The sequence below is a fragment of the Aptenodytes forsteri genome, unplaced genomic scaffold, assembly GCF_000699145.1.
Source record: "Aptenodytes forsteri isolate BGI_AS27 unplaced genomic scaffold, ASM69914v1 Scaffold143, whole genome shotgun sequence".
Classification (NCBI taxonomy): Eukaryota; Metazoa; Chordata; class Aves; order Sphenisciformes; family Spheniscidae; genus Aptenodytes; species Aptenodytes forsteri.
Genome location: NW_008794951.1, coordinates 733,301 through 749,762, shown reverse-complemented (window position 1 = coordinate 749,762; position 16,462 = coordinate 733,301). Strand labels below are relative to the sequence as shown.

At 42.8% G+C, this 16,462-nt stretch overlaps 1 protein-coding gene across 2 annotated transcripts in view; it reads left to right on the top strand.

The window, feature by feature from the left end:
- The first annotated feature begins 27 nt into the window (after nucleotides 1–27).
- Nucleotides 28–16,462, top strand: part of GAB3 (GRB2 associated binding protein 3) — a 68,759-nt gene continuing 52,324 nt past the window's right edge. For both annotated transcript variants that reach the window (XM_009275288.2, XM_009275289.2), the window contains exon 1: nucleotides 28–269. In XM_009275288.2, the coding sequence (XP_009273563.1) occupies nucleotides 198–269 (72 nt within the window). In that variant the 5' untranslated portion in view covers nucleotides 28–197. The remainder of the gene's footprint in view (nucleotides 270–16,462) is intronic.

Sequence of the window (16,462 nt, the reverse complement as noted above, 5' to 3'; positions counted from 1 at the left end):
GGGAGGGCTGGCCGTGTCAGTGATCAATGTCATGACTTCCTCCTCGGGCTGGAGCGGTATCAGAGCACAGCTGAAGGAAGCCGATTACTGCTGGTTTCAAATTGGCTGGGAACAATACCCGCACCCGCACCCGCACGCACAGGCACACGCAGCCCGCACCCTGGCTCCCGCGTCGCCGCTCCGCGCCGGGGGGGAAGATGAGCTCAGGGGACGTCGTTTGCACTGGATGGCTCATTAAATCACCCCCCGAGAAGAAACTCAAGAGATACGTAAGTGCAGAGGCTCTGCTGATATTTTTTCTCCCTAAACGGATTTCGGCATGTGCGCGGTGTCTTGCTCTTCCTTTGAAATGTCTCGCCTGCTTCGGCTTCGCCTTGGACCAAAACAAAAAGATTTACAAGTCCGTGCGCTGATGGAGTATGCTAGTTTTCACCGATATTCTTGTGCCCTTTGGAATTAACCTTTCCCGGCTCGTAAGATTATACTACTTCAGTTGTTACGCAACATATCTTAGGTTAAAAACCACATTTTGGTTTCAGTTAATGTTGCCGTAACTAACAGAATTGTTGTAACCGAATTTCAGATGTCACTTTTCCTGGGAAGGGCAAGAACCTCCTGAAAAAAACTAATACTTTAAATTCGGAGGCTCTGCTTTGTTAAGATGCTCTGTAATTTCTATGACACTTGCTAAAGGCAACATCTGCAATAGGTTTGTTTACCAATTTAATATGCCAGAGGCGGTTGCTAGCAGCGGGCTTTACTTTTGTCTGCGATAAAGAGGTGCTAGAAGATGCCATGCTGTAAAGTTCCTGATAGCTGAAAGGTGAAGGGGGCTGGTGAGGAGAAGCGAGCACTGCATGCACGGAGAGCTGCAACTGCATTATGTGTAAAGGGGGCCCCTTGTTTCGTTCTGTATCTGCCTGCCTGTTTTTCTGGGAAAAAAAAAAAAAAAGGGGGTGTGTTGCAAACATAGGAAACTGTATCACTGCGGGGCTGCGAGGAAGGCACTATCTGCCGGCCTGTTTTTCAGGGAAAAAAAAAAAAAAAGGGTGTGTGTTGCAAACATAGGAAACTGTATCACTGCGGGGCTGCGAGGAAGGCACTCCGGGTAGAAATAAATGACCCTTGAAAAATTGCTTGGGACAGCATTAAAAATAGGAGCCCATCGTGGGCCATTTTGCATACTCATTTGTGATGGTTCTTCATCGGGCGTGCTGTTACTGTTGTTGCACTTCTGGAATCGGTAATACTCGTTTGAGTCATGCACTTCTAACCTAACTTACCCCAGAGCACTGCACTGTACTAGAAGGATGCCACCATATGCGTCTATCACGCTCCCGAGCCATATACATAGCTTACATCATTTGTCGTATTCACTTCTGTTTATCAGCATTTTTTCTGGACTGCTGATGTTAGCTTTTTCTAGTAATATGAGGAATAACTGTCTCGTGAAGAATGTGGTAGATATCATTTGGTAGTGTATTTTTTCTTTGCACTAAAAACTAGGAGAAAGGATGATTTACAGATGTTAGAATTTACTTTTAACTTATTCTAAGCCAGAGTTTCTTCTTTTAGATCACAGTATTGCATTGAAATGGCTGAATATTTGCTTTGTTCAGTTAGCATTTTCCAATTCTAAAATAACCACTATGATGTGTCTCAAGGGAGCTGCAAATAAAATATGGATATCTAATTTTTGCTATATTTCGTAACGAGTGTACTAAAGCACTGTATAGCAGGCACTAGACAATGTAAGAGCCACTGATTCACCCAGCTGGTATCATTAGTAACTCTGTCAGTGAAGCTATTTTTGATGACTCAATATTCATAAAAGGGCAAAGTAGAGAAAACAGAATGTGATAAAGCTGGGATTTGAAAGCCCCCATTATACAGTCAAGATAATAGTCACAACAGGGGCTCTGATCAGCTCACAAGACTAGTTGCAGTCTGCTCTGCTCAGATTTTGGACTACAAAACCTAGGGAAATTGGGTCTATGTTATTCTTCAAACATCAACCACTAGATTAGCCAGATCTCTGCAGATCAGGCTTTGTTTTCTGGTTAGGAGGATAAACTACTCCTTTGTCCATAATAAAGCAGAAAGAAATCTGCTGCAAGTACAGCAAAGATTAATGTCCTTTCTCATATGACTGGTTACACAGTGGATGCTACAAACCAAATGCAAATTGTCTCTTACCCACTGTAAACTATTTTTTTTCCACTGTTTACATAGTTTCACCAGCATGGTAGCTTGTGCATCTTGTACTGGGGTGGTAGATAGCTCAGGCTGAACCACAGTGACTGCTTAAAAACAACACAAGCTTTAAAACAATGACTGTTTAAACTGACTTCAGTAGGTATCAAGTGTCAACCACTTACAGGAGAATGGTGTTGGCTCTGGTTCTGAACTGACAACGTACATAAATCCCCAAGCTTTACACCACCCTTTGTGTTCAGCTGGCAAAACCCATGGTCTGAGCTGAAGCTTCCAGGGAGCTTCAAATGCGGGCTCGATCTGCTGCTCGTTGGGACCTCTCTTACACCGGAGCGGCTCAGTTGCTCTCACGGGGTTGTCTCCCAGTTTACATTTTCCTGAGTTCAGCATCCGGCCTTTGTAAGGTCCGGCCTGAGGGTCTCTTGTTTTACACACAGATAAATTCTTAATCCTCAATCTATTACAATCACTAAGAAAATCCAATTAATTTCAGTGGAATCTGTAGTTAGGAGACCAGACAAAGTGATGAATTCAGGTTGTGTGACTGGGAACTGCAGACAGTCCCACTGAAGCCACTGAGAATATTTACAGTGTTTATAAAATTAAACAAATACATCTTTGCAAGATTGGAGCCTAAAGACCAAAGTATACCTTCATTTATGCTTGTTCTCTGATGAAAGCAATTAGGTTTTCTACGCATAAACAAGTCAGAATTTGGCTCTAGGTAAGCAGAATGTTATTTCCAAAACTTTGAAAAGCAAAAAGCAGGTGTTAAGAGTCTGTATTTTTCCTGTAACATCTTACAAAGCTGATGCTCTTAGTAGCGCTATTCTTAGAAGTGTTTTATCATTCCCTAACAAAGGCTGCTCTCTTACATGTGCAGGAAACGAATATGAGATTAATTACCCAAGTGTAACTTTCTGTAAAAACAGAGCGCTTAATGCTAAATGCAGAGAATTCATTAGAAAGCACAGGGAGCTTCACTTCAGCGGGCAAATACTCTAATAGTGGTTTAATAGCATGTACAATGCTTTTCCCTCTGTCTGATACTTGAACCATGAATCCACCACGTCAGCCTATCTAAAGAGGCAGTTGTGCAAGGAGTCTCCCGGGAGAGCATTTGGTGTGTGTTGCAGTTCTTTGTCCCCTAAGTGTAACCTGAAAGCTGTGCTGCTCTCATTTCCCCACTTGGTTCCAGCTCTTCTCACCGGTCGGGGCTGTGTGGGCCTGGGGGGTGCCAGGGAACCCCCGAAGCTCTGGGGGAGCTGGGTACGGGGCAGGGGAGAGAGAGGAAGAAGCTGCTACCAAAAACTAGGAAGTGGTGGTGGTGGAGGTGAAGTCCATCATGCTCTAGACCAAAAATGCTAAGTTTCAGGCACAGCTTGACACTCAGCCCCACGGGAGGAAAACCTGGCCCCACTGGAGATTTTTGGTATTGATATTAGTGGCTCATGAGTACCAGCCTCTGTAGGAAATTAGATGTCACGGGAGAATCTGCTTCAGGTTTGATGGGTTTTGCAGTGCCTTATATTAGTGCTGAATACATCCAACCAGGGATTTAGATTAGGCATTCAGAGCCGCAAGGGAAAAAAGTGTTTACGTTTGTTTAAAAAAAAAAAATTCAGAAGGCTCAGGGCAGTGGTGTTCATGTATCCCAATTCTGTAATGTCAGCCTTGAACAGCCAGCTTTTTGATACTTTTCATATGGAAATTTATCTGCTCGCTGACTGGTAATATTTGTTTTCTGTTTATTGGAGAGGGGGGAGAATGGTTTCATGGCCTAGAAAACAAAGGAATTACTACAGCCAGTGCAAAAAGTCACTATGAGGGGAAAAAAGACATGGAAGAAGGCACAGAGGATGTCTAATGAAAGAAGAGACTAGTGCCATTGAGAAGACACATTGTTCATGTGCTGGTAAGGACAAGGAGACGGGATTTTTAACAGGCAGGTAATTTCAACCTCTCCTCAAATCGCTCTCCTGTAGTTTGTCACACCTGTGAGGAGCAGCAGCGGTATTAGCCAGCCTGCCCGCTGGCTCCGGTGAATGGCACGCCAGTACTTAGTGTTAAGTTCCGTGGTTTGCAATAGTAAAGGGCTATGTACAGATGCTTGCTTGTTGTGAGTCAGTGCAGCTCCATTTCAGCCAATGCTGCACAGCTGTACCCCAGCTGAAGAGCTATTTTTAATCTTCAGTACTATACAAATTGATGAGGGAAGACCACTTGCTCAAAAAAAGGCAAGTTTCCCACTTTACTTGAGTGACTGGATTCTTCAAACATTCTTGAAAATCAAAACTCCTTGTCAGCATCTCTAGAACAAGAGTCCAAAATGGACCCCATGTTAGAAAATTTAGCCTTGCTCTTCTTAGCACACTTCTTCTTGGAGTGTCTGGTCTGGGAAGGCAAATAGAGGTGTAAATTAATGTACCAGATGCAAAGCTAGTAAAGCAGTGTCCGTTCCTGCTGTCCCTGCGTGAGGGGCTGTAAGTGCCGTCAGAAGGGCACGGCAGCAAGTAGGTGCAGACGGACGTCTCTGACTGTTGGGGGGATCTGCCTGAACTCGACCACAGCACCCCACTGCCAGGGTTTTACAAGATAAGAGAATCTAGACGACTTCTCCATTTTTAGCTGAAGTTCTGGTATTTATCAGGAGAACAAACGGGAAGTTACTGGCCACTAAGAAGAAAAAGTAAAGTAGAATTATGGAAGAGTTTGCTCAAGTAATAGGAACAAGAGTCCCACAGCACTGCTAAGGGTGGGTGGGATGCGGAGCGTCTGCTCTCTGATCTAGCGTTGGGCTGGTGTCAGCAGAGGACACTGCCACCCTCGCCTAAAAGAAATCCCCAAGTGGTATGTGAGGTCAAGTACCTCTTCTGCTGGTTTGGGATTTGGGGGAAATTTCAAAAAAATAACTATCAAAGAGAAGTCTGAACTTAATTTTTGTCCGTAAACCTTATTTATTTCCAAATGCTTCCTACAAAGCCTCACCTCTTGAGCTCTGTCCCCTCTGAATAGAGAGTTACGGCCACCTTTCATACCCTGCTGGAATCAACATCCCGAACTCTCATTGAAATATCTCAGTTAGTTTAACCAATTTGTGCAGGTTTTGTAGCTCTAGTTTATAGGCTGGGTGGGAATAGGAGTCCCATGTGATGGAGAAAGTTGGCAGAGCCTTTTAGCTGGTTCTAGTTGTAAGTTTTGTACCTATGTTTTTCCTGCTGTTACTTCATTTTAAAATCCAGTGTATATTCTGTCTGGTTTGTATATTAAGGAAGAACTTAATTTTGAGAAAATTAAGACTTCCATACAGAAGCTCCTGTGCTGCAGATACGTGTTCCCTTCTCGGTGAAATCCTGAACAAATTGATCTCACTGGTAAAATAACAGCAGAAAATTTATTTTAGGGAGGAGTTTCCATCATTGGAGTTAAACATTTGTAATTAGCTAAGTGCAAATCAGACCATTTTCCACCACTTAACCTTGTTTTGGTAGGTTAAGTGTGATGTTTATTCTAGACCATTTTCTTCCATTTTAACCATGTTTTGGTAGTTTAAATGCAATGTTTAATGAGATAGGCTGACTTCTAAGAAAAAAATAATTTCTAAAAAACACTGCTGTTCTTGGCAACCTGTGTATCAGAATGTTAAGCAGAATAATTTCCCTTGGACTATTTATTTGGGTGGAGCCGTAATAGCCCTGAAGCCCCAGTTTAATCTTTGACTACATGTTTTCAGTGCACAGGAATGTCCAGCTATTGGTTTCTATTCAAAACAGAAACCCGCAAGTTATCAGGTCTTTGCATTCAAAAATAGAGACTTAAAAAAAACATGCTAGTCTGAAATAGAGAAGGAAATGTTGACTTGAGTGGTGATTAAACTAGTGATGCAATCAAACATGTCTTAGAGGAAAAAGCATTACAAGTAGTACTTTGGTGAACGCTTTGTTGTAGCATGAAAACTATAATATGGATAAACACATGACTTCTACCAATAATGCATTAAAATGCTATGAATGTGTATTATGCCAATTTGATAGGTTTTTAGGGAAAGGAACAAGTTTACTCCTATAACGTTACTCAGTAACAGTTGTTTTATTTGCTTTCTTGTCCTTTTCATTTGAGTTGGAAATGAATTAGTAATATGATAAGACAAGGAAAAAATGCCATCTTTGAAATGAAAATTGCATGTCAAAACATTGCATCCAGCCAGATAAAATAGATTTTCCTCACTTTCATTTAACTGTTGAATAAAGTGCAAGACTTCAACTTTTTATTTTTTTCTGCTTTACAGTAATATCCTTGACTTATTTCAGTTTGCGTTGCATCAGAAAAAAACCCGAACCAACAAACATATAGCCATGCAAAACTCAGTTTTAAAATCTGCTGCAACTTGGTATTTGTTAAAAATAAACCAAAACTGATGTCTAGTCTTCATGGCAGAAAAATACTGCCTTTCTGAGGCTAACTCATTTGTAGCTTTGTAATTGTTAGAAAGAGACAACTGTTCTTAGAGATTTTGTTATTCCCTTCCCTTCTGATGCCAGAAACTCCACCTGATCCCTGCAGTCAAAACGGTTTTGTAGCTTTCCACCATAGCCTTGAACAGCGCATTTCAGTTATTCAATATCCTTTCCCATAGAGCATTTTACAGAAAGGCAGTAAAATGTCATTATTAGTGTGAATTTAAAATTACTTCAATGAAGGTGTTAATTTAAATGGAACTTAGATTGTCATCTGAAAGATTTTGACTTGTTTTTGACAATGCTTTTTAAAAGACAATAGTTTCTGCGAGCCCGGTTAGTGGTAAATATTATTCATCCCGTGACTCCCAAGTCTCGGGGACCGTGGGTTATGTATCCGTATTTCTGTTGGACAGAATAATGGCCATAATGGGACCCTTTCTAAATTTGCGACTGTGGTAATCTCAGCAGAGTGCATAGTTTGTGAACAATCTGTTTTTACATACCAGACTTGGAAACTGTTTGTAGAAGTTCAAGGATTTTACAGTTGTGAAGCGATTTTTTCAAGCTGACATGAACTGGTCGTGCCAAGGAGAAGCCAATAGTTCGGAACAAGCGTGAACTATGTTTTACTTGCAGACTTTACAAACTGTGCAGTAAAGCCACTAAGTTTACAGAAGTATTGCGTTTATAAACGCTGGGAAAGCTGAATGTGTATGCCTGCTGTAAAGCTGCGCTTCCAAGATCTGTTGCCAGTTCCACAGAAAAGCCACCGGCATTCAGAGGTGACTGTGTGCTGATAAAACCGCTATGAGATGAGAAAAAGCATCTGAAGAGATGCCAGCTGAGTTTACAGTAGCAACGAAGAAACAGTTTCACGAGAAGTCATACACTGCTTCATGAAGGCTCACTGCTATTCCAGCTACTACATCTGTATTGTTTACTAATATTTATAGTGGAAGCTTTGCAAGCTTAAGAAGTTTTATTTTTAATAAGTTCAACATTTTGAACCCATGCTAAGAAAATGATTGAGCTCTCACTCAGGCCTTAGGTTTAAAAATAAGAAGCACTTAAGTAGCTCAGGGAATTGTTTTTTTGAGATACTTAGGCGCGTTGCTCCCACTGAAATAGGATTTGCAAAATGTTTTCACTGGGCACTCCTCTGACTCCAGGGCTGTTTGTAAAGGTCTTCACTGGCTAATTTTCCCTGTAAAACAGTGGGGTTTGGACTGCCAGCTGAAAATGGGACTGTTACTCCAACTTCACTTTGTGCTTTTTAAAATGTTCCTTTTTGACGGATAACTCTGAGCGTCGTATCACCCTTGAGCTATGGCTTATAAAATAATGGTGAACTCTTTTTGAAAAGTGAGAGAAAAACACCAAATAAATCCCATCATTATTTCGGTATCCTCCCTAAACTCCCGCTTTCGTCTGTGCTGAGCCTGAGAAATATTCAAGCTGAAACATCATTAAGACAAACAAACAAAAAGGTTAGGGGACAGTCTGATTGGCGTAGGAAGAACAGGCTTTGTGACAGTGACACTGCTTTGGTTCCCCTGTGCATCCCTCTGCACTGGGTCTGCAGACTGGAAACCTAATAATACTGGCTTGTAAAGGGAAAAATAGAAGCATTTATTGAAGTGTTCCTAGACTGCAATGCTTTAACATTTCTTTAACAGTTTTCTTATGACAAATATGTTCTTTTTTTTTTCTTTTCTTTTTTTCAAATTCACAACTGAAAGTACTGTTGCTATGTTACTGTAATGGTGTGTAGGCTGCTAAATAAATAGAGGGAGTTCAGTCCATGCCAGAAATAGAAAGCCAGGTCAGAGGTGACATTTGGGACATGTTGAGAAAAAAGAGAATATATAATTATTTCTTTCCTTCCTATCATTCTCTTCAGTCTCATTAACCCCAGACTACTTAGAAGGAAATTACAACAGAACTTCTGGACATGTGAGAGTACTAAAAATTGACACCTCTAGAGTTCCACTAAGTCTTTTGGATTTGTTTTTTGCAAGATCAAATTTGCAAGGGAAACTGGTAAAAGCGTGGCACCTCGCACACTTGTGAATTGAGTAGCTACTTCGAGGTATCAAAGGGCATGGGGAACTGTTGAAAATTCACTCTGCAAAGGTGTGCTCAGAAGGGAAAATCTGACAGAGGGAACAAGCTTTGAGCCTGCGAAGCCAGAAACAGGAAACTTGAGTCCATTGTCCTTTTTGGGATAGTCTGGCAGGTTACCAAGGACCAGATATACAAAAATGTGCTTAGGCTCTTCTGCGAGCAGCCCTAGGTACCTGCTTGCACCTTCAGCTGCCTAAACACCTCTGTAAACCTGGCTCGTGAACACGCATGAGTGCCTCGTTTGTAGAGCAGGGTCATTTTTATCCCTCCTCTGCTGCCTGCATATGCTCCTCGTGTACAGACCATAGCACAACAAGCTCTCATTTAAGCTCCAGCGGCTGATTCAGTAAATGGTGGGAACTGCAAGCTGCTAATGTGCGAACGAGAGCCCAGTCCTCCCTCCATCCGTGTCGGTCAGAGCAGAAGCAGCCCTTATCCTAGGAACGAGCACTGCAGCCTCGTTACTTGCAGACAGCGGCCTCTGACTTTATTTCCAAAATGTTATCGCAAATGCTGGATGCTCTGGGCTGTGTTCCCCTCGCCACAAAGCTCCTCAGCCCCCTCCTAGCCCCTTGCGGGCATCGCTGCGGGCGTGCACAGCACCCCCACGCTCTGGTCCTGCCTTGCCCTTGGCCCCGCTGCTCTCGCGTGAGCATCGGCAGCCCTGGGCCCGCAGCAGAGCAGCTGCGAGCTGTCAGACCTTCCCGCTGGCAGGAGGTGGGACACAGAAACGCGGACCAAGCTCGCTCATGTGTGAGTTAATTTAGCAGCTTTGTAATTAATCTGGGAGATATTATCCTTAAATATATATGTTTACTTATAAACAAATTATTAATATGACACAATATGAGGCATCTAAGCTCTTTGTGAATTAGGGAAGAAGCCCACAGCCATAACCTAAACCAGTTCAGTGCCTGCAATCCCATTAGAGACTTCTTTGTGGTATTTTTGTAGTTCCACAGATCTGTTACTTTCCTACAAAGAAACAATGTAAATGTGTCCGCTACCCAAGAGACCTTTGGACCTAAGGCATTCCAGAAAATCCCACATTTACCATAAAACTTATAGAGGAGAATTAAATTAGAGGGTACAACAAGACCCAATGATGCTAAGTATAGTTTTTCTTGTTCCTCAATTGCAGGGTCTTTAAAATTTTCTTTTTATTTGTTAAGACTGCTTGAACGGAGGGCTGGAATTTGAATGGCTAGGAGTATTTCCTAACACGATGGATGCGAATAGCTGGTTTTATAAGAAACTTTCCTAATTTTCAGCCACAAGCCAACCCCTAGTGCCTTAGACCTTGAGACATGTCCGCAGAATGTCTGAGGTTCTGTGTCAGAAAATGAACGAGTAGTTTAAGATTCATCAGGGTTGTTTACTTACTTACGTTAGGAGCTTGCTGCTGCTGCGATTGGAGGCATTTCTTGTTTTCTAGCACAACCAGTATTCAGCCCCAGACTGAAGGAGAGGGTGTTAGAGGCTTTCTTGTCCCCTGTGGAGTTCAAACCCTCGTTTGGGCTCTGTCAAATCCTTTACCCTTGCCAGAGACTGCATTTATCTCAGACCCTAAAGAGCAATTATTGTGATTTATCTGTCTTCGGAGTGAATAAGATTTTACCAGGCATTTTCTACACAGAAATCTCCAGCCGGGAGAAGTGCAGCCTACAGCCTGTCCTTTCCAGGGCTTTGTTGCCCATGCTCAGCAAGTTGCCCAGTTTTAACCATCAGCAGCAACATTGCTAAATGGAAGGGAGGATGAATTACACCCTCTGCAGTTCTGTTATGTTATCCTCCTAAAGGACCCATTTGTCTCTCATTATATTTCCAGGTCCTCTGTGCTTGAAATGATCTTCTAAACTTTATAAGTAAACTTGGTTTGCTGGCTGGTAAAGTACAGCTGTTTACCCATTAGAGTATTCCAAGTGGGCTGCAATGACATTTGCCTGTGCTCTTTGTTGGAGCAAACAGCTTGATTGTTAAAACTGAATGAAGTTATGTCGAGGCAGAAGATGGCAGACACGGCCAGGTTTCAGATAAGTTGTAGTTAGCTGGGTGAAGATTAAGTATCTTTACACTGCTGCTTTAAATACCCAAGGACTCCCCTCACCGTGGCACTTACCTTGTCGTGGGTTCAGAGATGCTTTAGTGAAGCTTGCCATTTGAGAACGGGCGACACAAGTTTGGGAGGTGAAGAGCCAGAGCGAGCTTGTGCGAAGGAGTAGCCATGCAGTCCTTTCCAGAATAGAGTGATGGAGAGGGATAGTCATAGAGATGCACCCCAGTGATATGTCTCAGGAACATTTCCAAGCAAATGATTTGCATGTAGTTTAGCAACCTGAGCTATGTGAAGATTTCAGCAGTGGTGGACCTAATTCTCATATGCTCAGAACTTACTGTGCACCCACAGGCAGGTTTCAGTTTGACTCGTTCCTCGGGTTTACTGGATTTGGAAATGGAACTGGGATCTCTATATGAGCATATTGTTGTAGATTTTACTTCAGAGATTTTTTTTTTTTTAAGAAAGCAACTGTTTCATGTGCCGTCTATGTGTAGGAATAAAAGATAAGGAGCAGAGGAAAGCACTCAGATATAAGACCTTGTACTATTAATGGTCATAAGGCCTAGGATCATTTTGTTGGAGGGCAGCTGGTCACTTCGGAGTTGCACCTAGGGTTGCTGCGGTCAAGGTACTTGCTCTGAGTGGAAACGTGGTCATGCAGAATCACTCCAGATCTAGTTCATGGTGCCAGTTTAGGGCAGGATCTTCATGGTTCCTTGCTGGGACTGACAAGAAAAGGCGTATGACCCTACACAGCAACAGCAGCAAGTGAGTACGGTGATGTAGCACGAATGAGTCTGTACCATCAAGCAGGAAACTTTACCCTTCCAAAATAAAATGCACCCATAATGGACAGAAAGTCCAAGTAAACATTGGCTTTAATAAGCTGCTGGAATTGGGCAGGTGTGCAGTCAAACTGGAAGGTTAGATCTGAAGCTTTCATTTGCATTTATCAGTTTGCATAAATCTCCTTGGAATACCTCTTTATCCTCTGTGAAAAGGTTTCAGATATAAAGTATTTAGACTCATCAGAAAAAAATATCCTGAAATAGAAATGGCACCTCATGTTCTCTAGCAATACAGTAGCTTAAGGAGAAACCAGAAGCCAAAAAAATGCAGTCTCAAACTCAAACCCGTTATGACCATATTTATGGGGAACATTTAAATAATCTGAGCTGTTTCCCCTACATATTCCTTACTACTAACAACAGTACCTTATGACTGGTGATACCTCATCTTCATTAAACACTGAACTTGAATATCAGAGTTGAGCTTCAGGCTTTTCTCTTTAGCTTTTGTATCAATTGGCTGGATGCAGATCAAGCACACAGCCAAGGACCTCAGCAACAAGGGGATGGGGAGAGAAAAGCAGATAGGAGGATTTTGCCTCCCGGTGGAACCCCCCAGATCTGCCATTATCAGCGCTCCTGGTAGCTCCACTGTAACTGGGAGAGGTGGTATGTGGTATGGGAACTGCAGCATTTACCAGCTTGTAATTGGAAACTGAAGACAATGAATGGATGAGAATATGTTAAAATGCACAATTTCACTTTATTTTGTGTAACATCTTTCGCACAAAACTTTCCACTCAAGGAGATTACAGCCAGATAGAATTATGGTGAAAAATTTCAGAGTTGCAGAGAAATTGGTAACTTCTTAAAAAGAGTAAACTGTCACTGAAAAATCTCACTTTCTATTTGAGAGATAAAATCTATGCATGCTGCAGCCATTTTTGCTTTGCCTGGCATAAGATTTGCATGACTCACAGCCAGCAGCATGCTGAGGACCTGGAAATACGTAATACAAAAGCCGATGCTGGCTGCTGGCCGCTGGCTGGGGAATTCCCGTACCATCTTTGAAATGATGATCCTGTTTGATGGGGCAACACACGGAGTGCGAGGCAAGTGCATGTGATGTTTCTCCCCTAGGTGAGGTTATTAATCTGAAGGGTGAGAGACAGCGTGAAGCCTGCTAAACACCTACTATCGTAGCAGTCGGTCCCAGCTGGTGAGGATGGGTGATGTAATGGATCAAGCAGGAGGAGAAAGTTTTCAAATGGGAGGGTGTAAAATTTGAAAGGCTGCACGTAGGAATGAAGAGCCGCAGTCTTAATTTGAGTACACAGGCAGCTCAGCAGATGGCCCAGCAGATGAGTTGCTATGCACCACGGTATGTGTGAGAACATGAGAGTAATGGCGAGGCTCCACGCAGAAACGTAGCCCTGCCCTGTGCATGGTATGGGGTAACATCACATGCCATGTTCCTTACCCCAGCGGGGCCCTCCGTCCCCCATCAGGGCGCTTTGTTGGCTTGCACACCGAGCTTTCCACAACAGTATTTCATATTGCTGTTCTGCATTACAGCAATTTCCTCCCCTGTGTTTTGCCTTCCCTCTCCAAACAGAGCAAGAGCCATCCCCAGAAGCGTAGGTCCTTGCCAGTCACACTAACACTGACGTGACATCGCTAACGTCTCCTCCTGCCTTAGGCTGCAGCTCTCAGGCTGAGCTGGCACCTCTCTCGGGGTGGAAAACCTCCTGCTTCAGGCCGTAGAACAGCCTCACTGGGATGTTTTGGGTTTATTTCCTACAATTCCAGTTCCTCCAGCAGTGAAGTCCAGCAGCCAGAGAGATTTCATATGCATCCTATGTGACTTCCACCTTCCCTAATAACTGCAGCTCTTTGGGAATTTTAGGGAAAAACTTCAGAAAATCTCTAAAAATCCATTCGTTGTTTAAGAACTGGCCAGTTTGCATCTGACTTTCTCCAGGGGATCCGTTTTGCTGCTTACTGTTGGTGAGACTTTTGGGCTCCATTTGCAAATCACCTATGCACTTATAGCTAGATCCTGGAAAAAGCATCTTTACCACTAATAGCTTAGAGTAGCCATTGCCACCTCACAGTCACGTTGCGCTGTCGCTCAGCATAACGGTGTTAGGAGCTTTGTTTTCTCCAGTGGTTTTCTAACAAACCTCTGTTAATCTGGAGCAATATATTCATATGGGCAATTCCAATAATCCATGTTTTGTGATACAGCAAAAATCTGTCTCACTAACCAGTTTACATGTGACATTGATGAAATGACTACCACTAAGTTGTTTCGAGAAACTCCATTTCCAGTGCAATCTGCGGGAAAATTACATGGGTGTATAATGATGCGTGAATTCTCATCACTATAATTATGCTGATAAACATCTTCTCAGATGTTCTTGGGATAAGTGACATCTTTTTCCTTTATCTTAAACCGCTTCTGAAGCAATATAAACTAAACTGGGAACAACGTTCTTTTTTCCGGTATCAGAGCATTCCCATGGTATACTCATGCCAGCAGATACATGGCAGCTCAGCTATGCTAGTAAAACTGGAGACAAGCCCTTAGACTCAAGCAGCAACGACACAAGCAGTGGTAATCCCTGCTTTCCCACACGCTATCCTGTCAGATTCCTTTTATCATCTTGCAGTCTTAAGAGCATAGTTCAAATTTTGTGTCTCCTTCGCCCTTGGTATATTTACTTGAATTGCAAACAAAGAGATGATTCTTTAATCCCTCCTATTTTTGTTATGGTCCCCTGGAGCTGGCACTAAGACTACCAAACGCACTGAGCTCATCCAAGGGTAGACTGTCATTTCCATCGTGGGTTGGCCAGTCATTGGGACAACAATAATTCTGTGAGCCCGCAATGAAGTTTGTTTGGACCAGGTGGTGGACTAGGATACATGGGTGAGGATATTTCACTATTGGACCTTTAAAGTGTGTTTAGCAAGGACAATGTTCTGATCTTCCATAATTAAATTCTGTATGTACAGCAGCCAAACAAAAATCCAGGTCTATATTCACTGTTTGTAAAATAAAACTCTCTGAAATGTCTCTCAGCCTAAGGACTGTGAGTCAAAGTGGAAGGTTTTATGTTAGTAAAGGAAAAATTAAACATCATCATCTGTCTTATTGTAAAGCAGCAGAAGGATGTTAAAAACTATGTTATGCTGGCTCACATTTTTTTCTACATAAATGAAATTTTTGGTCATCGTACATGCTTACAGTAAAACAGTTAAATAGGAAATAGTGTAATCCATTATGATTTTTACATAACTTTTTCTTTCATAACATACTTGTGCAACAGAGTAGTCAGAATGTAATAATCAAACTACATTTTTTCCATGCTTGAACATTAGTGGCCACCTGGAAAATTGCATGCTACCTATATTCAGTGAATTGGCTGAGTGAAGAAGTCACCTCCAAGGAAACTAAAATGAGTTTTATGTGTTTGGGTAAGTTGACTTTTGCCAGCAAGAAACATAAAGAGGACAAAAAAAATCTTGTTTGCCACCATTCGTCCTTGGAGATGGTGTCAGTCAGCACCGGGGTGCTAACACCGCTCACAGACCCAGTCCGCAGCCGCCTGACTTGTCCAGGGACTGTCCTCACATAGGAATGGTGGCAACAGGCCTGACGTGTTTCTGGTAAAGACACTGGAAGAGCCTCCAGAGCAGCAAAGAGAAATGCCCAAGTGCTGGAAAAAAACTTAACCTTTTGTAGGAAGATCTTGTAGGAAGCACTGACCACTTCTGACAAGGGCTCTGCCATTGCAGATACCCCTTCTGCCTGTAGCACTTATAATTGTAGCGTAGCAACTTATTTGAAAAACTTTGGCTGAAACGGCCAGTTATCACTCTGCTAGTGCAGGGTGTTGCCTCTTCTCTTCCCGGTAAAAATGCTGAGCCGCGGACAGGGTCTGTTCTGGGAACGGGCTACGGGCGCTCTTGTTAGTCAGCAAATACCAGAGCCCCAGGGCAGGGAGTCAGCAACAAGGAACGGGGAGGGGGGGGACACGTCCAACACCTGTTGGTAATCCAGTTATTAAAAATAAATGTTGACTTGATAAACTTCTAACCAAAAACCTGTTATGTCAGAAGGGGACTCTTCTAATGCTCAGCTCCTAAGGTCAGGGGTGTAACTGTGATAAGGCTGGGGACATCTCAGCTGGGTGGAAAGAAGAGCTGAGCTATCCAGATAGTTATCTAACTACACAAGGCCTTGGCAGCTTTGACCCCTGTTCTTTGGAAACCCGTGTCTGACTATGTTATATATTTGGCTTACTATTATTCCTGGATTTGCTCAACTTTTTGGTGAAAATGTCATTGATTACTAATTTAGTTCAGTGGAATAAGAAAGAGTCCAACTGTGTATGCGTAGTGCATTTAGTGGCTTCAATCCTTAGCTTATAATTGCTCTTTCCTGAATATGATGCTGTTGGGAAAATTCTTAGTTTCACAGTGTCAAGCCATTAATTAATCAAGGACCAAACCAGAAGCAGAGCACTGTGGAGAAGATTCTTAGGTATCGAAAGTCACTGATGATAGTAAACTTCTGGGGAAATGGTGCCTGGCTGCGGTTGGGGAACTTGCCTTCCAGTTACACGTTCCCCTGGCTGCAAATGCGGTGCTTGCTGCTTTTTTCCCTGCGCAAAGACGAGGCACGGCCACCGCATGAGTCATGGATCTGCGCTCAGCTGTGCCTGACACATGAAACTCTGGAGCGGGACAGAAGCAGCAGCTTTGTGGTGTGGGAATGCAAGACACACACACACACACACAAAAAAAAAAGG